Raw genomic sequence first — 26,276 nt, 5'->3', positions numbered from 1 at the left:
TACCATTTGCCTTCTTGACTGCTTGCTGCACCTGCATGCTTGCTTTCAGTGATTGGTGTACAAGGACACCCAGATCCCTTTGTACATCAACATTTCCCAATCTATCACCATTTAAATAATACTCTGCCATTCTGTTTTTCACACCGAAGTGGATAAGCATGTCCATGTTGGTTAAACTCGCTACTGTGAGAAACCTCTCAGCAGAGAGATAAAGGGCAACAGGTGAAGACCACTTCATGAGAAGTGTCTAATAGTGCAGGCCATACACAAGCATGTCTGTGTGCCTGCGTGCACATGGGTGTAGCGGTGTGCACGCCTGTGTGTGTTTATATATGTGCCTGTGTGTGCATGTGTATACCTGCCTGCATGTTTGTGTGTACATGTGTATAGCTGCATGTGCGTGCCTTTATTCCTGCCTGTGTGTGTGTGTGTGTGTGTGTGTGTATATACATATATACGTGCCTGCATGAGTATACCTGCCTGCATGTTTGTGTGTACATGTGTATAGCTGCATGTGCGTGCCTTTATTCCTGCCTGTGTGTATGTGTGTGTGTGTATACATATATACGTGCCTGCATGAGTATACCTGCCTGCATGTGCGTGCGTGCATGTATACCTGGCAGCGTGTGTGCGCACACAAAAGGAAGGGGCAGCTGGAGTGATCGAGATGCCCTGCCACCCCTTGCGCTGACACTGATGGATGCCAGCAAGTGCCTCAGCGATGGAGTGCAGCTCCTGCAGCAGCGCAGGACCGATGTCCTGGAACAAGGTCTCCATGGTGGCCGCCACCCTACTAGTGTTGACTTTGGTGTGTTGGCATGCCAGCGGTATCACCTTGATCTGAAGATGGTCAGATTCCTCTATCTTGCCTTTCAATCTGAGGAGTGCAGGTGACATCCCTTCCCGATGTTTCCGAGCTTGTCTTTGCAGCTCCAGTAACTGAGGTAGAACTGAGTCCAGAGGCTCCTCATCAGACTCGGACTCAGCAGATTCTTGGCTTAGAGCAGTCCTCCCAGTTCTGGCACCTTGGGATGTCCCTGTCTCCGCCTGCTGTGGATCAGACAGTGCGCTGTGCTCATCAGATTGTGACCCCGAGGCTACTCTAGAACTAGGTCCCACCGAGGTGTGTCTCTGCGCACTGGTGGAGGGTGTGGGTGAGCGCTGTGACGGGTCTCCAATTAAGGTGGCATCAGATTCTTCTTAAGTGTCTTCAGGGCTTGAGTCAAGGACCTGGCTCAAGAACAGCGTTGGATGCATCCCAGATGTGCCTGCGAAAGAAAGGAGAGATCATTAGTGCATGGCAGGGGCTGCAGAACAGGGGAACTCACTCACAGCAGGATTGTCTGATGGATGTTGCACTGCTGGATCCTCACTTGATTGAGCACCGCCGACCTCACCGTCAGCACAGGACTGGTCCAGATCTTTACCCGCAAGCTGGATGCCTCTATTCCCAAAGTCGGTCAGGACCTTCAGTTCGGGCAATCCACCCCCAGTCCAGGACCTCTTTTTGTTATGAGCCAGCTTGTCCTGCATGAAAACAGATGGAGAGAGTGTAAGCAGGACGCCTGCCAGGGCAGATGAAAACATATGAATTAGGAGCAGGAGTAGGTCACTTGGCCCCTCCAGCCTTCTCCGCCATTCAATAAGATCATGGCTGATCTGATTGTAACCTCAACTCCACATTCCTGTCTACCCCCGATAACCTTTCACCCCCTTGTTAATCAAGAATCTATCTCGCTCTTTCTTAAGAATAATCAATGATTCTGCTTCCACTGCCTTTTGAGGAAGAGACTCTCAACCCTCTGAGAGAAAATTTTTTTCCTCATCCCTGTCCTAAATGAGTGACCCCTTATTTTTAAGCAGTGACCCCTAGTTCTACATTCTCCCACAAGAGGAAACATCCTCTCCACATCCACCCTGTCAAGACCCCTCAGGATCTTAAAGGTTTCAATTAAGTTGCCTCTTACTCTTCTAAACTCCAGTGGATACAGTCTACCTGTCCAATATTTACTCATAAGAAAACCCCCCAATTCAGGTATTAGTCTAGTAAACATTCTCTGAACTGCTAACGCATTTACATCTTTCCTTAAGCAAGGAGACCAGTGCTGTACACAGTACTCCAGATGTGGTCTCACCAATGCCCTGTACAACTCAAGCATAACCTCCTTGCTTTTGTAATCAATTCCCCTCACAATAAACAATAACATTCTATTAGCTTTCCTAATTACCTGCTGTACCTGCATACTGACCTTTTGTGATTCATACACTAGGACACCCAGATCCCTCTGAATCTCAGATTTGCAATCTCACACCATTTAGATAATATGCTTTTTTATTCTTCCTGCCAAAATGAATGATTTCATTTTGCTCACATTATACTCTATTTGCCAGATCTTTGCCCACTCACTTAATCTATCTATGCCACTTTGTAGCCTCCTTATGTCCTCTTCACAATTTACTTTCCTACTTGCCTTTGTGTCATCAGCAAATTTAGCAACCATCCCTTCGGTCCCTTCATCCAAGTCATTTATATAAATTGTAAAAAGTTGAGGCCCCAGCACTGATCCCTGTGGTACACCACTCGTCACATCCTGCCAACCAGAAAAAGACCCATTTATGCTAACTCTCTGCTTCCTGTTAGCCAGCCAATCTTCTATCCATGCCAATATGTTACTCCTCACACCATGAGCTTTTATTTTCTGCAATAGCCTTTGCTGTGGCACTTTATCAAATGCCTTCTGGAAATCTAAGTACAGTACATCCACCAGTCCCCCTTTATCCACAGCACATGTGACTCCTTTAGACAACTCCAATAAATTGGCTAAACATGATTTCCCTTTCACAAAACCATGTTGACTCTGCCTGAGTGCCTTGAATTTTTCAAAGTGCCCTGTTATAACATCTTTAATAATAGATTCTAACGTTTTCCCTATGACAGATGTTAGACTAACTGGCCTGTAGTTTCCTGCTTTCTGTCTCCCTTCCTTTTTGAATAGAGGAGTTACATTTGCTATTTTCCAATCTAATGGAATCTTCCCTGAATCTAGGGAATTTTGGAAAATTAAAACCAGTGCATCAACTATCTCACTAGCCACTTCTTTTGAGACCTTAGGGTGAAGTCCATCTGGTCCTGGGGATTTGTCAGCCCGCAGCCCAACAATCTGCTCAGTCCCACTTCCCTGGTGACTGTAATTTTCCTGAGTTCCTCCCTCCCTCCCATTTCCTGATTTATAGCTATTCCTGGGATGTTACTTGTGTCCTCTATAGTGAAGACCGAAGCAAAACACCTGTTTAAATCATCCACCATCTCCCTACTTTCCATTAACAATTTCCCAGACATGCTGTCTATAAGACCAACACTCACTTTGTTAACTCTTTTCTTATTTAAATATCTATAGAAGTTCTTACTATCCGTCTTTATATTATTAGTTAGCTTTTTCTCTTACTCTAACTTTTCCCTCCTTAATCTTTTTGTCATTCTTTGCTGTTCTTTATATTCTTTTCAATCTTCTGACCTGCCACCCATCTTTGTGTAATTATATGCTTCTTCTTCAAGTTCCATACTGCCTTTAACTTTTTTAGTTAACCATGGATGGTGGACCCTCCCCTTGGAATTTTTCTTTCTCATCGGAATGTGTATATTCTGTGTATTCTGAAATTTCCCTTTAAATGTCTGCCACTGAACTTCTGTTGACCTTCCTTAACCTCATTTACCAGTTCACTCTAGCGAGCTCTGCTTTCATACCCTCATAACTGCCCCTATTTAAGTTTAAAATACTAGTCCTGGACGCACTCGTTTCTCTCTCAAAATGAATGTAAAATTCAATTATATTATGATAGCTGCTACCTACAGGCACCTTCACTATGAGGTTATCAATTAATCCTGTCTCATTGCACAATACCAGGTCTAGTATATCCTGCTCTCTGGATGGCTCCAGAACGTGCAGTTCTAAGAAACTATCCTGAAAACATTCTATGAATTCCTCATCTATGCTACCTTTACCCATCTGATTTTTTCCAATCTATACGTAGATTAAAATCCCCCATGATTATTGCTATATCTTTCTGGCAAGCTCCCATTATCTCTTCTTTTATACTCTGTCCTACTGTGTAGTTACAATTAGGAGCCTGTACACCACTCCCACAAGTGACTTCTGGCCTTTATCATTCCTCATCTCAACCCAAACTGCTTCTACTTCCTTGTTTCCTGAATTTAGGTCATCCCTCTTTTCTGTGCTAATACCATCATTAATTAACAGAGGCACCCCTCCACCTTTTCCTAACTTCCTGTCTTTCCTAAATGTCACCTACCCTTCAATATTCAGATCCCAGTCTATATCATCCTGTAGCCATGTCTCTGTAATGTCTGTCAGATTGTATTTATTTATTTCTATTTGTGCTATCAGTTCATCTGTTTTGTTTCGAATGCTACGTTTAGATACAGAGCCTTTAGTTTTGTGCTTTTATTATTTTTGTAGCGTCTGCCCTTATCTGCTGATTTACTCTTAGTTTTGTACTCTCTGTCCCTTTCTGTCACAGTCAGTTTCATTTCCCATATTAATACCTGTCCCTCTTGCCTTGTCTCTACTCTTTGGTTTACCATATCTTTGCAAATTTGATCCCTTGCCCCCACTAATCAGTATAAAACCCTCTCTGTTTTCCTAGTTATGTGGCTCACGAGGACACCAGCCCCTGTACGGTTCAGGTGTGGACCATCCCAACGGTACAGATCCCACTTTCCCCAGTACTGGAGCCAGTGCCCCACAAACCGGAACCCACTTCTCCCACACCCAGTCTTTGAGTCACACATTGACTTCTCTAATCTTATTTGCCCTGTGACAATTTGCACGTTGCTGAGGTAATAATCCAGGAATGATTACCTTTGAGGTTCTGCTTCTTAATTTAGTGCCTAGCTCGTCATACTGACTCTGCAGAGCCTCCTTCCTGTGTTGTTGGTACCTACGTGGACCATAACCACTGGATCTTCCCCACTCCCACTGCAAGTTCCTCTCCAGCCCTGAGCAGATGTCCTGAACCCTGGCACTGGGCAGGCAACACAACCGCCTGGACTCTCGCTCTTTGCTTCTGAGAAAAATGTCAATTCCCCTCACCGTACTGTCCCCTACTCCCACTACATTCCTTCTTGTTCCTCCCACTTGGATGGCTTCCTGTACCACAGTGTCATGGTCAGTTTGTTCCTTCATCCTGTAGCCCCCATTCTCATCCAAACAAGCTGAGAAAACCTTAAACCTGTTGTACAATTGCAGAGGCTGACACTCCTGCCCTCTAGGCCCCCTTACCTGCCTCACTCGCAGTCACACCCTCCTGTCCCTGGCCGCTGACTAAATCAGAAGATCCTATTGTTAGTGGTGTGACTGCCTCCTGTTATAAAGCATCCAGGTAACTTTCCCCCTCCCTGATGTGCCGCAGTGTCTGCAGCTCAGCCTCCAGCTCAATGACTCTGAGCTGAAGCTTCTCAAGTCACAAACACTTACTGCAGACGTGTTTGCCCTGGATCACAATGTTAATCCAGGAGCTCCCACATGCTGCAGCCTCGACACATCACCTGTCCTACCATCCTTAATGCGTTTCAAATAATTACTTAGTTATATTAATCACTTATTTATGTTGCTTTCTTATATATTTTATTAACTTTACCACTAAATTATGTACTATTTTAAACATTAGGGATAGGATAGAACTTAGCACATACCAGATACTCACCAAATAGCTAGTTCCTTTCCCTGTTGTAGAGCAAGAACCAATTTCTGTTGGGTGAGAAAATAAACAACTCCTTCTCCCAACTCCCCTCTCACCAAACTCCCAAGCCTTCTCTCAGTTTGCCAGCTACACTAAAGAACCCTGTATTTATAGTAAACTGAACTGGGGCGACAGGAATCAGATTCAAGCAGTTAGCTCATTAACTACTCAGCTCCTACAACTGAGAGTGAGTTTACCCTGTCTAAACTGCAAGAAAGAAAGAACTTAGCCTGCCTACACAGTACTTTCCATTACTGCTAATTACAGATTAGATTCGATTTTAAGAGGAAAATTTAAGAACAAAATTAACACTTAAAACTCCCCTCTCACGGAACTCCAAGTCTTCATTTGTTAGTTAGCTGCATTCTGTTTGGCATGTGCGGGTGGTGAGTGGTGCCATGGACAGGATGAGAAGACGATCCCCAGAAGAGATGAGGGTGTGTGTGAGAGAGTGAATGGTGATGTCCTTTGAACTGGCAGCGAGTGACATCCCTGTGGACGTCTAATGGGTTTGTGAATGTGTGAGTTGAGGGTAATGAGAAGGGTGACTTACCCTGGTGGAACAGAGGAGATCACTTATCCTCTTCCTGCACTGGGTAGCTGTCCTCTTTTGCAGGGCATTGGTGCTCACCGCCGCTGCCACTGCCTCCCATGCTGGATTTGTCACCTTGGATGAGGTTCCTCACCCAGAGCAGGGGGAGAGGACTATGTGGCAGCCTCCACTGTGTTCAGCAGATGCTCAAGAGGCGACACTGAATTTCGGGGCAGTTTGTTTCCTCCCTTTGGCAGCCATGACTTTCGAGCAGCTTCCGATTCCTTAGAGAGTGCCAGCTCTATGCAGGGGCAACCTTTAAATATGGTGCCTGGATTACAGAAGGCCTGAGGTGATGGCAGGGTGGGTGAATCAGAGGTTTCCCCACCAGCAATCCAGCGTGAAACCCACGCCTCTCGATTTTTTTCAGCAAAGTGGCGCATGATAGGGTGAGAAAAGCCACCATTGCTGCCGTCGGCTCATCGCTGCTTTCCCCACTCACTTTCAGACTTTGCTGATTTCACGGGAAATCCGGCATGTGTGTACATGTGTGTGTAAACGTGCCTGTATGTGCGTGTATGTGTATAGATGCCTCTGTGTATGTGCCTGTGTTTGCGTGTGCAGGTGTGTTTGTGTGCATGTTTTTAAGAATGTGTATGTGTTTACGTTGAGCTCCAGTGTGCATGCGTGTGTCTCTGTGCGTGCACATCTCCGCCCCACTCTTGTCACTGCTGTTTTGTGTTTTGTTTGCAGGCCACTCAGGTGCTGTTTGTGAACCCGTTGAAATGTGTGGCAGTGTCGAGCAGCCTGCGAGGTTGTGGTTGTAATGGTCAGCCTGTGCCAGTTAGGTTTCTCAGGTATGTGACCACGTTACTCATGTGGCAATGGGGTTTTGAGGTATAGGGTTAGATGGTGTATCACACTGGTGAACCACTCGGCAATCTGCCAGTGTCTGACACACACAGCCCTGTGAGCTATTTGCTTGTGTGTAGTCTCAGTGCAACTGTCCCTTGCCACATGCATGACCCCCAACCCCAAACTGAGGCCCTGCTCAGGCTCTATGTAAAAGATGGTGAGCTACTATTCATAGAAATGCAGTGGAGTTCTTGCATGTGTTTCTGGTGCAAATATTTATCCCTGACCCAACACCACTAAAATGTGATCTGTCATCTCACATTGCTCATTTGTCTGAGTTTTCTGTGTGTAAATTGGTGCAGAGTACCTTACAACAATTGACTGCACTTCAGAAGTAACTATTATAGCTATGCAGTGCTTCGGGATGTCATGAGGCTATAAAAAGTACTTTCCTACCACTACTCTGGGGAAGTTGAGTTGACCTGTGACCTTGAACTGTGTGACACAGGGACCATACACTGTACTACGCTGAAAACAAGCAAGGGCAGGGGCTGGGGAGTTGGAGGTTTGAGTCGCTCTGGATCAAAGTTGAGTGAGAGGGGAGGGATGTGTGTGTGTGGGCTGCTCTGGCAGCTTTTGTTGGCCATTCCTGGTTGCATTGAGCTGATTGTGTGGATGGGATCAATCACATCACTGAGCTCAAGATCAGAGTGAGGCTCTAATCAGGTCACTGCACCAATAACCGTGAGAGTATAGGGTGCCTGTAACAGGGAGGTCAGGTCCACCCCCAGCCCCTAACCAGGAGGTCATGCCTCCACCCCCTCCCCAGCTGGGTGGTAAGGCTGCTCTGACCTGTGCTCTACACAGGACTGTGGTCTGATGCAGTGTTGAAAATAAGTTTTGTGTATTTTGCTTCCTCAGGTCTTACTGGGTAGGTGCAGTGAGCTGGACACATGATGGTCTCTTCTTGGCCTGTATGTTGAAACGTGGGGCCCTGCTGTTAATGTCCCGTCTCGGTGAGCTGGTTACCATCACCACATTCGGCTGCTCTGTAGAGTTTGGGCCTGCTGAGTACATCCCACTCCACCCATTAATCACCTACAGGTACAGTCAGCAGTAACATTTCTATCACCTCCACAATACAACTATTCTCTTTAAAAGAACTACTGACAGGCTGAAAGAGCAATACAGATGGGAATCACTGTATTTGTACAGTGTTAGCTGTGCTTCAGTAAATAGCACTCTTGCATTCGAGGCAGGAGGTCATGGGTTGAAGATGCATTATAGAGAAATGAGTGCAGAATCTAGGCTACACTCCTAATGAGGCACTGAGGGAGCGCCGCACTGCTGGAGGGTCAGTATTGAGGGAGTGCCACACTGTCGGAGGGTCAGTACTGAGGGAGCGCCGCACTGCTGGAGGGTCAGTACTGTGGGAGTGCCACACTGTCGGAGGGTCAGTACTGAGGGAGCGCCGCACTGCTGGAGGGTCAGTACTGAGGGAGTGCCACACTGTCGGAGGGTTAGTACTGAGCGAGCACCGCACTTTCAGAGGGTCAGTACTGAGGGAACGCCGCACTGCCAGAGGATCAGTACTGAGGGGGAGCCACACTGCCGGAGGGTCAGTACGGTGGGAGCGCTGCACTGTCGGAGGGTCAGTACTGAGGGAGTGCTGCACTGTCAGAGGGTCAGTACTGAGGGAGCGCCGCACTGTCATAAGGTCAGTACTGAGGGAGTGCTGCACTGTCAGAAGGTCAGTACTGAGGGAGTGCTGCACTGTCAGAAGGTCAGTACTGAGGGAGTGCTGCACTGTCAGAGGGTCAGTACTGAGGGAGTGCTGCACTGTCAGAAGGTCAGTACTGAGGGAGTGCTGCACTGTCAGAGGGTCAGTACTGAGGGAGTGCTGCACTGTCAGAGGGTCAGTACTGAGGGAGTGCCGCACTGTCAGAAGGTCAGTACTGAGGGAGTGCAGCACTGTCGGAGGGTCAGTACTGAGGGAGTGCCGCACTGTCAGAAGGTCAGTACTGAGGGAGTGCTGCACTGTCAGAGGGTCTGTACTGAGGGAGTGCTGCACTGTCAGAGGGTCAGTACTGAGGGAGTACTGCACTGTCAGAGGGTCAGTACTGAGGGAGTGCTGCACTGTCAGAAGGTCAGTACTGAGGGAGTGCTGCACTGTCGGAGGGTCAGTACTGAGGGAGTGCTGCACTGTCAGAGGGTCAGTACTGAGGGAGTGCTGCACTGTCGGAGGGTCAGTACTGAGGGAGCACTGCACTGTCATCAACCCATTACCTCCTGTCTCAAATGCAAGAGTGCTACTCACTAAAGCACACCTAACGCTGGTCAGATGAGATGATAAACTGATGCCCTGTCTACCTCTGATCCTCTCAGCTGGATGTAAAATATCACATGACACATTTGAAAAGATGCGGGAGTGTTCCTGAACAATATTGCTCCACCAACATTACTTAAGAAAAGCAACAAACAGATTATCTGGTCTGCCTCTTTATGTTTGGTTTGTGGGATCTTGTGTGCAAATTCAAAGAACAAAGAAAAGTACAGCACAGGAACAGGCCCTTCGGCCCTCCAAGCCTGCGCCGATCATATTGATGTATTTCCCATAATAGACGACCTTTTATAAATACATTATTGTCTATAAAGCACTTTGTACATCCTGCTGTAGGATAACGGTTAGGCTCCTGGACTGGTGACCCATAGGTTTGGACGAATGATGTGAAGACATGAGTTCAAATCCCACTATGGCAGCTGGGGAATTAAAAAAAAATTCATTGAATCAGATTAATCCCCAATGAAAAGCTGGTATCCTTGAAACAACTGGGATTGTTGTAAAATCCGAGGTCCGTGTGGGAAGGAAACCTGCCAGCCTGAGCTGTCCTATATATGAATCCAGATGCATAATGTGGTTGACTCTTAACAGCCTTGGAAATGGCCGTCCGAGCCACTCAGCTGTTGCACTGAGGATGGGAACTAAATGCTGGCTATTCTTTTAATGAAAGAAATATAGATGAATGTAAGTCTCTCTTCCTGTCCTGGGAGTATTTGATGGGGACAGTGTAGTGGGAGCTTTACTCTGTATCTAACGCCGTGCTGTACCTGTCCTGGGAGTGTTTGATGGAGACAGTGTAGAGGGAGCTTTACTCTCTATCTAACCCTGTGCAGTACCTGCCCTGGGAGTGTTTGATTGGGAAAGTGTAGAAGGAGCTTTACTCTGTATCTAACCTCGTGCTGTACCTGTCCTGGGAGTGTTTGATGGGGACAGAGTAGAGGGAGCTTTACTCTGTATCTAACCCCGTGCTGTACCTGTCCTGGGAGTGTTTGATGGGGACAGTGTAGAGGGAGCTTTACTCTGTATCTAACCCCGTGCTGTACCTGTCCTGGGAGTGTTTGATGGGGACAGTGTAGAGGGAGCTTTACTCTGTATCTGACCCCGTGCTGTACCTGTCCTGGGAGTGTTTGATGGGGACAGTGTAGAGGGAGCTTTACTCTGAATGTAACCCATGCTTTACCTACCATGGGACAGTGTTTTTAATAGGACAACACATGTATTTTATTTAATGCTATTCTGTTTTCCAGACAAGCTCAGTCCCTGCTATTGAATGTGGAACATACCGGGTCTGCTGGCTCTTCTACCTCAGAAAGTGACTCAATGAGACAGCGTTTCTCCCTGGCAGCTCACCCCCGCTTACCCTACCTCATTGTATCAGATGGTTACATGTTCACTGTGCTACGTTTTGCAGAGAATTATTCTGCGTGGTCTGTTCTCAAGACCCTTTTGCTCGAGGTGACCCAGGATCTCGATGATGTACAACACTTACTGATGAACTCTGAGGTACAGAACTAGTGGTAACCATAAATACTGAGATAAAAGCAAAATACCGCAGATGCTGGAAATCTGAAGCAAAAACATAAAATGCTGGAAAAAGTCAGCAGGTCTAACAGCCTCTGTGGAGAGAGAAACAGAGTTAACCTTTCAAATTCAACATGACTGTTCTTTGGAAATGTGCTAGCTTTTAGTGATTTATATTTCTGGACACCTACATCCATTTTCTGCTCCTAGTCTCTCACATTAAGAAAATATCCCAATTTTTGTTTCTCCGATCCAAAGTGACAAAGACCTCACCGGATGAGCTCTGCCTGCTGGCATTACACACGCACACTCTGTTTATGTCCCTTTGTAACTCCTTCCTCATGTTTTAGGTCAAAATCCTGGAACTTCCTCCCTAACAGCACTGTGGGTGTACCTACACCACAGGAACTGCAGCGGTTCTAAGGAGGTAGTTCACCCCTACCTTCTCAAGGGCAATTAGGGATGGGCAATAAATGCTGGTCTAACCAGCGACACCCACACCAAAAATAAAAAAAACTCTAGACTTCTCTTAACTCGGTGCCAACTGCCAGTGGATGTAGAACTCTTTCCCCAACCAAGTCATTATTATGTATAGTGAACAGCTTTCTGCGGTACATCACTCATCAAACCTGCCAATCAAAGAACAAACCCTTTCTCCTGACGCTCTGTCTCCCACCTCCCAAACCAATTATTGACACATTCAATGATCTGGAGGAGGAGCGGCAGCCACTGTCAGTTTGCTGCTCCGCTCAAACGTTCCCCTGACACGATTTCTTCCAGGACCTTCCAAGCTTGGCTTTTCCAGAAATGCAGCAACCCTCAGGGAAATCTGTTGATGCAGAGTAGAGTCAGGGAAGACTCCTAGCTGTAGGAAGAGAGGGACAGGAGGAGGCCATTGAGCTCGTCAATCCTGCTGCGCCGTTCAGTTAGATCATGGCTGATATCTACCTCAACGCCACTTTCCCACAATCCCCATATCCTTCGATGTTGTTGGTCTCTAGAAATCTGTCGATTTATATTTTGGACATGCTCAATGACTGAGCTTCCACAGCCCTCCTGGGCTGAGAATTCCAAAGACTCACCACCCTCCGAGTGAAAAAATCTCCTCATCTCAGTCTTAAATGACCTGCCCCTTATCCTGCAGGAATTCCGCTGGGTCCCGATAAGCATCTCAGTCACATGTCCTGTCTCCGAAGATCCAGAGACCGGAAGATTTGGCCCATAATGTTCCCTCTAATTCCCCATATAGAAACATCAATAGGGACTCCCCACTGCCCCATGCCTGAGAAACGTCTCTGAGTTAGTCAGAAATGGCCTGCTTTCACTTAATCCATGCTTATTCTCTGGTGCAAACTGTCCGCAGGCCAAAGATGTGAAGTTACAGCCCATGTCTTCCCTAAGAAGAAGTGTCCTGCAGGGACGGGATACACAGGGGCCTGGACCATGGATGCCCCCTTCGTTCTTACAGGATGAGACACCAGCAAGTGGTCAGGTACAGCTCATGTCAATGAAACATTGCAGTCCAAAGGCAAGTGCTATCTGCATGCTAGCTCTTGTATAGTGTTAAAATCACCTTGCAGGGTTTGAGCAGATGTTATTGTGATCGGCTCTGACGAGAGGGACCAATGAGCTCATGCAGCAGTGTTTCTGCTGGAGCAACATGGGTACTGCAGAATTGTAGTCCACACTTCACTAACCATAGCGTGTGTAGGTTGTTGTGTCTCTGGAGAGGGGATCATTCCTGAGCAATCACCTTCTTTCAAGCAAGAGGTGATAGTGAGTCCTGAGGGCATTTAGGCTATCGGGGTCAATGAACCCATAATCTCAAGTTCCAAAATGATTTGAAATGACAATAGTTCCTGCACAACAAGCTGTCTTTGTTTCCACACGCTACCAGATTTTTTACTTGTTGACAATTTAGCTCCTTTCACACCTTTCAGGCCAGTAAGACATTTGATCAGTGATGGTTCAAACCACATTTTCCTATCCTTTCATCTCTCAACCACTTTCACCCAGAATATATCACAAACAGGATTAAAAGTATAGTTCAGTATGAGCATTATCGTATCACAACTCATGAAACCTCAAGTTCGCAATCAATCAGTCATTTGACAATCAGCAAGAAAACCTGATGTGGGCACTTCCCAGGATTCTTACAACATGGAGAAGTGATGAGCATTGTTACCTGTTGCTGTGGGACTGGAGTAGGACAGGGCCCAGACCGAGTATGGAACAGCAGGGTCCCTTCCCTGAAGGAACATGAGTCAGTGGCGTTTAACAACAATCTGACAGCTTCATGGTCCCTTCTTATTTCCGGATTTGTTTAAACTGAATTCAGATTCTCAAACTGATAGTGGGATTTGAACTCATTCTCCAGATTATTAATCCAGGCCAGTGGAACCACGAAAAACTGACTTGTCTTAGTCCATATCTGGGTTGCAGCGGAACTTCTGCTCACCTGGTGATCACCCTGTTCCCAGCTGCATTTCCAGCTCCTGGTCATTTGCTGTGCAGGAATCTGACCTTTGGTGAGGGGAAGACCTGATTGCAGAGGCCTCGGGGGGAGGGGAGGGAGTCAGAGGTAGCAGAAGGCCAGGCCTGAGCTGCTAGCCAATAACATCAAAACCTCACTGACGGGACCTATAAGATTGTTTGCATGGTCCTCTTCCCAAAGAGCGATCCTCTGCAAATGGTCCAGTGCTGGGCACCCTGGACCAAGACAGTGCCTCCCTCAGTCTCATCCATTTGCATGAATACCATCCCATATGGGCAGACAGTATCGAGCACTGATTCCCAACCTTCACTGATTCCCAACCTTCACTGATTCCCGACCTTCACCGATTCCCGACCCTCACCGATTCCCGACCTTCACTGATTCCCGACCTTCACCGATTCCCGACCCTCACCGATTCCCGACCCTCACTGATTCCCGACCTTCACTGATTCCCGACCTGCACTGATTCCCGACCCACTCCGATTCCCGACCCACTCCGATTCCCGACCCGCACCGATTCCCGACCCACTCCGATTCCCGACCCGCACCGATTCCCGACCCGCACTGCCCCAACATCTACCCAATGTCAACAGGGGCTGCTGGAAAAGTTGAGCCCCTCATCTGGTCATACAGCTGATTTCTGTTCTTTGGGACTTACTGTGTGCAAATAGACGCAGGGTTTTCTTACAAAACAACAGTGATTGCTTTTTGCATCAGGTTCCTCAGCTGGGAAATGCTTCAGGACATCCCAAGGAAGTTGAAGGTGTTGTGTATGTGCAGGTTTTTACTATCTTTCCCATACATTTCAAAGAACTTTAGCTAGAATACCTGATTTAAAGTGCCCTGACTGTGGAGGTAAATGAGGTAGATATTTTCATGCACAACCATGACATAAATGAACCGTTTTATGATAGGGATGATTGAGGGAGGAATATTAGTGCGTTGGGATCTTTAATATTCACCAAGGCTCCATCGACAGCACCTTCCAAACCCATGACCACTACCATCTAGAAGGACAAGAGCAGCAGATAGATGGGAACACCATCACCTGGAAGTTCCCCTCCAAGCCACTCACCATCCTGACTTGGAAATATATCGCCATTCCTTCACTGTCGCTGGGTCAAAATCCTGGAACCCCCTTCCTAACAGCACTGTGGGTGTACCTACACCACATGGACTGCAGCAGTTCAAGAAGGCAGCTCACCACCACCTCATGGGCAACTAGGGACGGGCAATAAATGCTGGCCCAGCCAGTGAAGCCCACATCCCGTGAATGAATGGAAAAAAAATCATTAATATCCACAGAAGCAGACAGTTAGGATCTTCTATCTTAGCCAAAACAAAACGTAATTACAGTCTAGACTGTGTGCAGAGGCCCAGTAGTGGGGCTAATGAGAGGTTTCCACTCAAATCCGGTCCCTATCCTTTCCCTCGCAGATCCTGAGAGAGCTGCTGTATTTGTTTCCTTGCCGTGGTTTGATCTATTTTTGTTTTGCAGGCTGATGAAGATGATGATTCTGCTGATGCTACTCCATACCTTACTGATTACCACAGGTTTCAGAGCTCTCATCCCAGCACCATGGAACAGGGCCACCTGGAATTCGCCTCCATGTTTGACACCCTCCATGCCAAGCAGGGAGAACAAGCAGACCATTGCGAGGCTAAACTCAGACAGATCCAGAACAGCCTGTTGACAGCCTGGAGCATGGTAGTTTCTGTGAAGGGCATAGAGGGTAAGGACCTGCTGCTTCAATACACAGTTCGGGCCTTCCTGCAGTTTGCCTGCCTTCTACCGTTTGCCCCAGCCACTCTCCTGAGCTCGGCCATAAAGATGAAGAATAAAATGGTGAAGAAAGCCCTGAGGAGGAGCCCTGGGATCTATAGGACATTACAGCTCTTGCGCTACTGCCTAACTGTCCTGAACTGGGATGGGGTGCACAAACATTCACTGATACATGCAGTGAGACTCTCAGCGGACATTGTGAAGTTAATCCTCTCTCAGAAATTAGGACCAGCCTCATTCTCTCACTCACTCCTCAGCAGTCTCTTGGCACTTAAGCTGGCATCTGTACATCTGGACACAGTGTACTCCCTCCAACCTCAGGCCTTCTTGGATCTCCCATGGGAGATGGTGTCTGATTCTGTCCAAGTGCTATTCAGTCCCAGGGAGAAGGGTTCTCTCTTCACGTTACTGGAGCAACCATCTCAAACCGTGCAAACCATCCAACAGCCATCACACAGGTAGGAGTAAGACTCACGCATTGCTATAGACCATTGTCACACAGGAACAATACTCATCAATATAGACCATTGTCACACAGGAACAATACTCATCAATATAGACCATTGTCACACAGGAAAAGGGCTCACTCATCAATGTAGATCATTGTCACACAGGAACAATACTCATCAATATAGACCATTGTCACACAGGAAGAATACTCACTCATCAATGTAGACTAGTGTCACACAGGAATAGGCCTCACTCATCAATATAGACCATTATCACACAGAAAGAATACTCATCAATGTAGGCTAGTGTCACACAGGAACAGGCCTCACTCATCAATGTAGACCACTGTCACACAGGAACAATACTCATCAATGTAGACCATTGTCACACAGGAACAATACTCATCAATATAGACCATTATCACACAGGAAGAATACTCACTCATCAATATAGACAAGTGTCACACAGGAACAGGCCTCACTCATCAATGTAGACCATTATCACACAGGAAGAATACTCATCAATATAGACCATTATCACACAGGAAGAATACTCACTCATCGATATAGACCATTGTCACACAAGAAAGATGCTCATTCATCAATATAGACCATTGTCACACAGGAAAGATGCTCACCCATCAATATAGATCATTGTCACACAGGAACAATACTCATCAATATAGATCATTGTCACACAGGAACAATACTCATCAATATAGATCATTGTCACACAGGAACAATACTCATCAATATAGATCATTGTCACACAGGAACAATACTCATCAATATAGATCATTGTCACACAGGAACAATACTCATCAATATAGATCATTGTCACACAGGAACAATACTCATCAATATAGATCATTGTCACACAGGAACAATACTCATCAATATAGATCAATGTCACACAGGAACAATACTCATCAATATAGATCAATGTCACACAGGAACAATACTCATCAATATAGACCAATATCACACAGGAACAATACTCATCAATATAGATCAATGTCACACAGGAACAATACTCATCAATATAGACCAATATCACACAGGAACAATACTCATCAATATAGATCATTGTCACACAGGAATAATACTCATCAATATAGACCAATATCACACAGGAACAATACTCATCAATATAGATCATTGTCACACAGGAATAATACTCATCAATATAGACCAATATCACACAGGAACAATACTCATCAATATAGACCAATATCACACAGGAACAATACTCATCAATATAGACCAATATCACACAGGAACAATACTCATCAATATAGACCAATATCACACAGGAACAATACTCATCAATATAGATCAATGTCACACAGGAACAATACTCATCAATATAGACCAATATCACACAGGAACAATACTCATCAATATAGATCAATGTCACACAGGAACAATACTCATCAATATAGATCATTGTCACACAGGAATAATACTCATCAATATAGACCAATATCACACAAAAATGGTGCTCACTCATCAATTTTACACAAGGCATTTAATAAGGTGCCACATCAAAGATTATTGCGGAAAATAAAAATGCATGGTGTTGGGGTAACATATTAACATAGGTAGAAGATTGGCTGACTGGCAGAAAGCAGAGAGTTTGCATAAATGGGTCTTTTTCGGATTGGCAGGATGTGACGAGTGGAGGGGTCTGTGCTGGGGCCTCAAATGTTTTCAATTTATATCAGTGGCTTAGACGAGGGGAGCAAAGACATGGTAGCTAAATTTGCAGATGACACAAAGATAGGTCGGAAAGTATGTTGTTAAGAGGACATGAGGTTGCAGATGGATATAGATAGGTTGAGTGAGTGGGCAAAGATCTGGCAAATGGAGTTTAATGTGGGAAAATGTGAAGTTGTCCACTTTGGCAGGAAGAACAAAAAAGCAGCTTGTTACTTAAATGGAGAACGGCTGCATAATTCTGAGATGCAGAGGGATCTAGGTGTTCTAGTACATGAGTCACAAAAAGTTGCACTGGAGGGGGTGCAGAGGAGATTCACCAGGATGTTGATTGGAATGAAACGTTTAAGTTATGAAGAGACGTTGGATAGACTTGGGTTGTTTTTGTTGGAGCAGAGAAGACTGAGGGGTGACCTGTTCGAGGTGTACAAGATTATGAGGGGCATGGACAGGGTGGATAGGGAGCAGCTGTTCCCCTTAGTTGAAGGGTCAGTCACAAGGGGGCATAAGTTCAAAGTGAGGGGCAGGAGGTTTAGTGGGGATGTGAGGAAAAGCTTTTTTACCCAGAGGGTGGTGACGGTCTGGAATGCACTGTCTGGGAGGGTGATGGAGGCGGGTTGCCTCACATCCTTTAAAAAGTACCTGGATGAGCCCTTGGCACGTCATAACATTCAAGGCTATGGGCCAAGTGCTGGTAAATGGGATTAGACAGGTAGGTCAGGTGTTTCTCATGTGTCGGTGCAGACTTGATGGGCCAAAGGGCCTCTTTTGCACTGTGATTCTGTGAAAAGTTGGTACGCAGGTACAGCAAGTAATTAAGAAGGCTAATGGAATGCTATCCTTTATTACGAGAGGGATTGAACATAAAAGTAAGAATGTTATACTTCAGTTATACAGGGCATTGGTGAGATCGCATCTCGAATACTGTGTGCAGTTTCGGTCTCCTTATTTAAGGAAGGATGTAAATGCATTAGAGGTGGTTCAAAGGAGATTTACTAGATTGATACCTGGAATGAGTGGGTTGTCTTATGAGGAAAGGTTGGACAGACTGGGCTTGTTTCCACTGGAGTTTAGAAGAGTGAGGGGTGATTTGATTGAAGTATACAAGACCCTGAACGGCCTTGATAAGGTGAACGTGGAAAGGATGTTTCCTCTTGTGGGTGAGTCCAGAACTAGGGGGCACTGTTTTAAAATTAGGGGTCACCCTTTTAGGACAAAGATAAGGAGAAGTTTTTTCTCTCCGAGGGTTGTGCAACTTTGGAACTCTCTGCCTCAGAAGGTGGTGGAGGCGGAGTCACTGAATATTTTTAAGGCAGAGGTAGTTAGATTCTTGTTAGGCAAGGGAGTCAAAAGTTAATGGGGTAGATGGGAATGTGGAAGTCGGAACACAAGAGGATCAGCCATGATCTTATTGAATGGCAGAGCAGGCTCAAGGGGCCAAATGGTCTACTACTACTCCTGTTCCTATTTCTTGTGTTCTTACTGACCATTATCACCCAGGTACGATGCTCACTCATCAATTGTTGCATTTGTTACAATCTTCAGCCAGAAGTGTCGAGTGGATGATCCATCTCGGCCTCATCCAGAGGTCCCCACCATCACCGATGCCAGTCTTCAGCCAATTCGATTTACTCCGTGTGATATCAAGAAATGGCTGAAGCCACTGGACACTGCAAAGGCTATGGGCCCTGACAATATTCCGGCAGTAGTACTGAAGACTTGTGCTCTTGAACTTGCTGCACCCCTAGCCAAGCTGTTCCAGTACAGCTACAACACTGGCATCTCCCTGGCTATGTGGAAAATTGCCCAGGTATGTCCTGTACACAAAAAGCAGGACAAATCCAACCCAGCCAATTACCACCCCATCAGTCTACTCTTGATCATCAGTAAAATAATGGAAAGGGTCATCAACAGCGCTATCAAGCGGCACTTGCTTAGCAATAACCTGCTCACTGATGCCCAGTTTGGGTTCAGCCAGGGCCACTCAGCTCTGTCCTCTTTACAGCCTTGGTTCAAACATGGACAAAAGAGCTGAACTCCTGAGGTGAGGTGAGAGTGACTACCCTTGACATCAAGGTCGCATTTGACTGAGTGTGGCATTAAGAGCCCGAGCAAAACTGGAGTCAATGGGAATCAGGGGGAAAACCCTCCACTGTTTGGAGTCAAACTTAGCACAAAGGAAGATGGTTGTGGTTGTTGGAGGTCAGTCATCTCAGCTCCAAGACATCACTGGACAAGTTCCTCAGAATAGTGCCCTCGGCCCAACCATCTTCAGCTGCACCATCAATGACCTTCCTTACATCCTAAGGTCAGAATGTTCACTGATGATTGCACAATGTTCAACACCATTCGAGACTCCTCAGATACTGAAACAGTCCATGTCCAAATGCAGCAAGACCTGGACAATATCCAGGCTTGGGCTGACAAGTGGCAACTAACATTGGCATCATACAAGTGCTAGGCAATGACCATCTACAACAAGAGAGAATCCAACCATTGCCCCTTGAAGTTCAATGGCATTGCCATCGTTAAAACCCCCCACTATCAACATCCTTGGGTGTTACCATTGACCAGAAACTGAACTGGACTAGCCATATAAATACTGTGGCTACAAGAGTAGGTCAGAGGCTGGGAATCCTGTGGAGACTAACTCACCTCCTGACTCCCCAAAGCCTGTCCACCATCTACAAGGCACAAGTCAGGACTGTGATGGAATACTCCCCACTTGCCTGGATGAGTGCAGCTCCCACAACACTCAAGAAGCTTGACACCATCCAGGACAAAGCAGCCACTTGATTGGCACCACATCCACAAACATTCACTCCCTCCACCACTGATGCACAGTAGCAGCAGTGTGTACCATCTGCAGGAATTCACCAAGGCTTCTTCAACAGTGCCTTCCAAACCCATGACCACTACCATCTAGAAGGACAAGGGCAGCAGATAGATGGGAACACCACCACCTGGAGGTTCCCCTCCAAGACACACACCACCCTGACTTGGAAATATATCAACATTCCTTCACTGTCACTGGGTCAAAATCCTGGAACTCCCTTCCCAACAGCACTGTGGGTGTACCTACACCACATGGACTGCAGTGGTTCAATAAGGGAGCTCACTACCACCATCTCAAGGTCAATTAGGGATGGGCAATAAATGCTGGCCCAGCCAGCGAAGCCCACATCCCGTGAAAGACCAAAAAGATTTTAGTAAAAGACCATTATCACATAGGAACAATACTCACTCATCAATACATTAGATTTTCTCTGGTACAGTCCTACATCTCCTTCGCTAGTGAGTGACAATTTAAGAGGGGAAGTGGACGAATGGCTTGATGAGGGACATGTATGTGAATTGGACAAATGGCCTGAGGGATAGGTTACGAGGGTTAATGGTGTGTGAAGGGTCTGATAAAGCAGGAAGGTGGGGGTTGGGTTGGATTTGGAAAGGGCCAGGGTAAGAGCAGGCAGTATTACTGAGAAGGGGAGTAGATATATTCATGCAGTGTGATCGTTGGTGTGATGAGTCCCATATGTTGGGTTGTATCTTATTGTGCAGACTGGCTGTCACGTGGCGCCTGTTGTACCAGCATTCATTGCAGCACCATTCCCATCTCCGGAAGATCCAACAACAGCCAAACAGAGGCCGCTCAAGGAAGAGGCTTCTAGGGGAAGAGGCAATCCTAACTTCACTCCTCTCCCAGATTCAAACAACCTTGCAGGCCATGGGAGAAAGACTGGGACCAAACCGGCAGCTCAAACCTCTCGCAGGTAAGGAGATGAAATAAGCATAAGTAACAAAAGAAAAGTACAGCGTAGAATGAGCTTTACCCTGTATCTAACCCTGTGCTGTACCTGTCCTGGGAAAGTTTCATGGGGACGGTGTAGAGGGAGCTTTACACTGTATCTAACCCCGTGCTGAACCTGTCCTGGGAGTGTTTGATGGGGACAGTGTAGAGGGAGCTTTACACTGTATCTAACCCCGTGCTGTACCTGTCCTAGGAATGTTTGATGGGGACAGTATAGAGGGAGATTTACTCTGTATCTAACACCGTGCTGTACCTGTCCTGGGAGTGTTTGATGGGGACAGTGTAGAGGGAGCTTTACTCTGTATCCAGCCCCGTGCTGTACCTGTCCTGGGAGAGTTTGATGGGGACAGTGTAGAGGGAGCTTTACTCTGTATCTAACCCCGTGCTGTACCTGTCCTGGGAGTGTTTGATGGGGACGGTGTAGAGGGAGCTTTACTCTGTATCTAACCCTGTGCTGTACCTGTCCTGGGAGTGTTTGATGGGGACAGTGTAGAGGGACCTTTACTCTGTATCTCACCGTGTGCTGTACCTGTCCTGGGAGTGTTTCATGGGACAGTGTAGAGGGAGCTTTACTCTGTATCTAACCCCATGCTTTACCGGCCCTGGGAGTGTTTGATGGGGACAGTGTAGAGGGAGCTTTACTCTGTATATAACCCTGTGCTGTACCTGTCCTGGGAGTGTTTGATGGGGACAGTGTAGAGGGAGCTTTACTCTGTATCTAACCCCGTGCTGTACCTGTCCTGGGAGTGTTTGATGGGGACAGTGTAGAGGGAGCTTTACTCTGTATCTAACCCCGTGCTGTACCTGTCCTGGGAGTGTTTGATGGGGACAGTGTACAACCGTAGTATGGTTACTGCAGAGAAGGAGGTCATTTGTCCCGTTGTGTCCATGATGACTCTCTGTATGAATAGTTCACCAAGTGCCATTTCCCTGCCGTCCTGCAACTTTTTTCCTTTTCGGATAATGAACCAATTCCCTTTTGAAAGTCTGGATTGATCCGCCCTCCCCTGCACTCTCGGACCAGCTCCTAACCAGTCGCTGCAGAACAGTTTTTCCACATGTTGACATTGCTTACACAAGAACATAGCAAACAGGAGCAGGAGGAGGCCATTCGGCCCTTTGAGTCCATTCCACCATTGAATGATCTCTTGGCTGATCTTCCACTTTAACACCATTTTCCTGCACTTTCCCCGTGTCCCTTGATGTTTTTAATATATAGAAATCTATGATTTCTGTCTTGAACATACTCAATGACTGAACCTCCACAGCCTCTGGGTAGAGAATTCCAAAGATTCACCACCCTCTGAGTGAAGAAATTCCTCCTCATCTCAGTCCTAAATGGCCTGCCCCTTATTCTGAGACTGTGTCCCCTGGTTCTGGGCCAACCCCCAGCCATTCATCTTAAATCTGCGTCCTCTGGCTCTCGATCCTTCCACCAATAGGAACAGTTTCTCCCTGTCTACTCTGTCCAGACTCTTCATGATTTTGAATACCTCTATCAAATCTCCTCTACTACATGGAGCTATTGGTACAAAAGCAGGGAAGTTATGCTGAAACTGTTTAAAAAAAAACTCTGGTTAGAAACTACTCAAGCATAGCATCCAATTAACCACACTTTGGGAAAGATGTGAGCGTCCTTGAGAAGGTGCACAGGAGATTTCTCAGAATGGTTCCAGGGATGGGGGGATTTTATGTATAAGGTTGGGTTGGAGAAGCTGGGGTTGTTCCCCTTGGGGCAAAGAAGATTGAGGGGAGATTTGATCGAGGTGTACAAGTTGATGACAGGTTGAGAAAAGCTATTCCCATTAGCGGATGGCATAAGGACAAAGCAACACAGATTTAAGGTAAAAACAAAAAGCTAAAAGCTACTGCGGATGCTGGAAATCCAAAACAAAAACAGAATTACCTGGAAAAACTCAGCAAGTCTGGCAGCATCGGCGGAGAAGAAATCAGTTAACGTTTCGAGCCTTCATGGCCCTTCGGCAGAACAGATGCAGGTGGGGTATGAGGAAGATTTCTCAAGGAAATTGGATGGACACTTGAGGGAAATAAACTTATGGGATCAAGCGGGGGAATGTGACCGACTGTATTGTCCAAAGAAAGCTGGCATGGACTCAATGGGCTGAATGGCTTCCGACTGTGCTGATGTGACACTATTGATCCTGTTGGTTCACTTGTCCTTGAGGGAAGGAGAGTTTGTCACCTTACTCAGTTAGGCCTGTGTGTAACTCTAGTCGCACACCTTAACCACCCATCAAGTGCACAAATATCAAACTGGCACATCCTTCAGTAGCTCAGGAATTTGGTTCACCATTCAGCTGAAGATTATCACAGGAAACAAAGTCTGCTTTTTCATTGCTCTGTTTTGTCTTGTTTGGAGGTGAGGAGTGCTTTCTTCTGGGCTCGTACCTGGAGTCTGTGCAAATCTGGAGGGCGGCACTTCAGGGGGAGATGGGCAGAGGTAAGAGCGCACACCTGAACCAACATCTGCTGTAGCATCACCTCCTGTTCTGATGTTGCAGGGACATTTTGTCAATCCCTGCCCCGGGCTCACTTTCATCAAATGCTTGACTTATATCTTCCCTCTTGTCCCCAGCCCCCACCATAGCTTTGACTAAGGGGAGGCGATGGCAGAGTGGTATTGTCACTGGACTAGTGTTTCAGAGACCCAGGATAATGCTCGAGGGGCCTGGGTTCGAATCCCGCTACGTCAGATGGTGAAATTTGAATTCAGTAAAATATCTGGAATTAAAAGTCCAATGATGACCATGAAACCATTGCCGATTGTCGTAAAAACCCATCTGGTTCACTAATGTCCTTTAGGGAAGGGAATCTGCCGTCCTTACCAGGCCTGGCCTACATGTGACTCCAGACCCACAGCAATGTGGTTAACTCTGAAATGCCCCTGAACAAGGGCAACTAGGGATGGGCAATAAATGCTGACCCAGCCAGCGACATCCACATCCCATGAATGAATTAAATGAAAAATCCTGTGTGTCTGCTCCCCTACGCCCTTTAGCCTTATCATCTTCCTCTATCTTTCTTTCTGCCTCATTGTCTTGGGGTTGCTGTGTGGCTGCAGTGAGTTCTGGCCAGGGAATTAATCCTAACATAACGTCCTTGATGTTTTTGATTACAGATGAGGGGAGAGTGATTTACCTGCAGACTCGATACAGCCTGGCCATTCTTTACACTCACCTCTACTGCTACGATCTGAGCGCTGCCCAAACCTTCACTGAACAGCTGGTGGGACAGATGCTAAACCAAAACCGACCTGCGACCTCTACAGGTGAGACGTCAAGATGCTCAATAAAACTTGACCAGTGTGTTGTATATCAGAATGTTACAGTCTGTTGTGTCGATCTATGAATGATGATTGTGGGGTAGTCAGAGTGTTACAGTGAGGGGTGTGGGGTATATCAGTCTAACAGTGAGGGGTGTGGGGTATATGAGAGTGTTACAGTGAGGGGTTTGAGGTATATCAGAGTGTTAGAGTGAGGGGTGTGGGGTATATCAGAGTGTTGCAGTGAGGGGAGTGGGGTATATCAGTGTGTTACAGTGAGGGGTGTGAGGTATATCAGAGTGTTACAGTGAGGGGTGTGAGGTATATCAGAGTGTTACAGTGAGGGGTGTGAGGTATATCAGAGTGTTACAGTGAGGGGTGTGAGGTATATCAGAGTGTTACAGTGAGGGGTGTGAGGTATATCAGAGTGTTACAGTGAGGGGTGTGGGGTATATCAGTGTTACAGTGAGGGGTGTGGGGTATATCAGAGTGTTACAGTGAGGGGTGTGGGGTATATCAGAGTGTTACAGTGAGGGGTGTGGGGTATATCAGAGTTACAGTGAGGGTTGTGGGATATATCAGTGTTACAGTGAGGGGTGTGGGGTATATCAGAGTGTTACAGTGAGGGGTGTGGGGTATATCAGTGTTACAGTGGTGGGTGTGGGGTATATCAGAGTGTTACAGTGAGGGGTGTGGGATATATCAGTGTTACAGTGAGGGGTGTGGGGTATATCAGAGTGTTACAGCGAGGGGTGTGGGGTATACCAGTGTTACAGTGAGGGGTGTGGGTGTATCAGAGTGTTACAGTGAGAGGTGTGGGGAATATCAGTGTTACAGTGAGGGGTGTGGGGTACATCAGAGTGTTACAGTGAGGGGTGTGGGGTATATCAGAGTGTTACAGTGAGGGGTGTGGGGTATATCAGAGTGTTACAGTGAGGGGTGTTGGGTATATCAGAGTGTTACAATAAGGGGTGTGGGGTATACCAGTGTTACAGTGAGGGGTGTGGGGTATATCAGAGTGTTACAGTGAGGGGTGTGGGGTATATCAGTGTTACAGTGAGGGGTGTGGGTGTATCAGAGTGTTACAGTGAGAAGTGTGGGGTAAAGCAGTGTTACAGTGAGGGGTGTGGGGAACATTAGTGTTACAGTGAGGGGTGTGGGATATATCAGAGTGTTACAGTGAGGGGTGTGGGGTATATGAGAGTGTTACAGTGAGGGGTGTGGGGTATATGAGAGTGTTACAGTGAGGTGTGTGGGGTATATGAGAGTGTTACAGTGAGGGGTGTGGGGTATATCAGTTTTACAGTGAGGAGTGTGGGCTATATCAGAGTGTTACAGTGAGGGATGTGGGGTATATCAGAGTGTTACAGTGAGGGGTGTGGGGTATTTCAGAGTGTTACAGCGAGGGGTGTGGGATATATCAGAGTGTTACAGTGAGGGGTGTGGGGTATATCAGAGTGTTACAGTGAGGGATGTGGGGTATATCAGTGTGTTACAGTGAGGGGTGTGAGGTATATCAGAGTGTTACAGTGAGGGGTGTGAGGTATATCAGAGTGTTACAGTGAGGGGTGTGAGGTATATCAGAGTGTTACAGTGAGGGGTGTGAGGTATATCAGGGTGTTACAATGAGGGGTGTGAGCTATATCAGAGTGTTACAGTGAGGGGTGTGGGGTATATCAGTGTTACAGTGAGGGGTGTGGGATATATCAGAGTGTTACAGTGAGGGGTGTGGGT

General features: G+C 46.6%; 1 protein-coding gene across 1 annotated transcript in view; it reads left to right on the top strand.

The window, feature by feature from the left end:
* cplane1 (ciliogenesis and planar polarity effector 1) overlaps positions 1-26,276 on the top strand; it is a 178,882-nt gene that overhangs the window by 6,368 nt on the left and 146,238 nt on the right. The window contains exons 7-14 of the mRNA XM_078535739.1: positions 7,046-7,149; positions 8,069-8,251; positions 10,736-10,991; positions 12,373-12,501; positions 15,002-15,744; positions 21,010-21,221; positions 23,640-23,720; positions 24,399-24,548. Coding sequence (XP_078391865.1) covers positions 7,046-7,149; positions 8,069-8,251; positions 10,736-10,991; positions 12,373-12,501; positions 15,002-15,744; positions 21,010-21,221; positions 23,640-23,720; positions 24,399-24,548 — 1,858 coding nt within the window. The remainder of the gene's footprint in view (positions 1-7,045; positions 7,150-8,068; positions 8,252-10,735; positions 10,992-12,372; positions 12,502-15,001; positions 15,745-21,009; positions 21,222-23,639; positions 23,721-24,398; positions 24,549-26,276) is intronic.

The sequence above is a fragment of the Cetorhinus maximus genome, unplaced genomic scaffold (assembly GCF_964194155.1).
Source record: "Cetorhinus maximus unplaced genomic scaffold, sCetMax3.hap1.1 HAP1_SCAFFOLD_633, whole genome shotgun sequence".
In the NCBI taxonomy this organism is placed as follows: Eukaryota; Metazoa; Chordata; class Chondrichthyes; order Lamniformes; family Cetorhinidae; genus Cetorhinus; species Cetorhinus maximus.
Note: the sequence above shows the minus strand (reverse complement) of the source record. Positions and strands in the feature narration are given on the sequence as shown.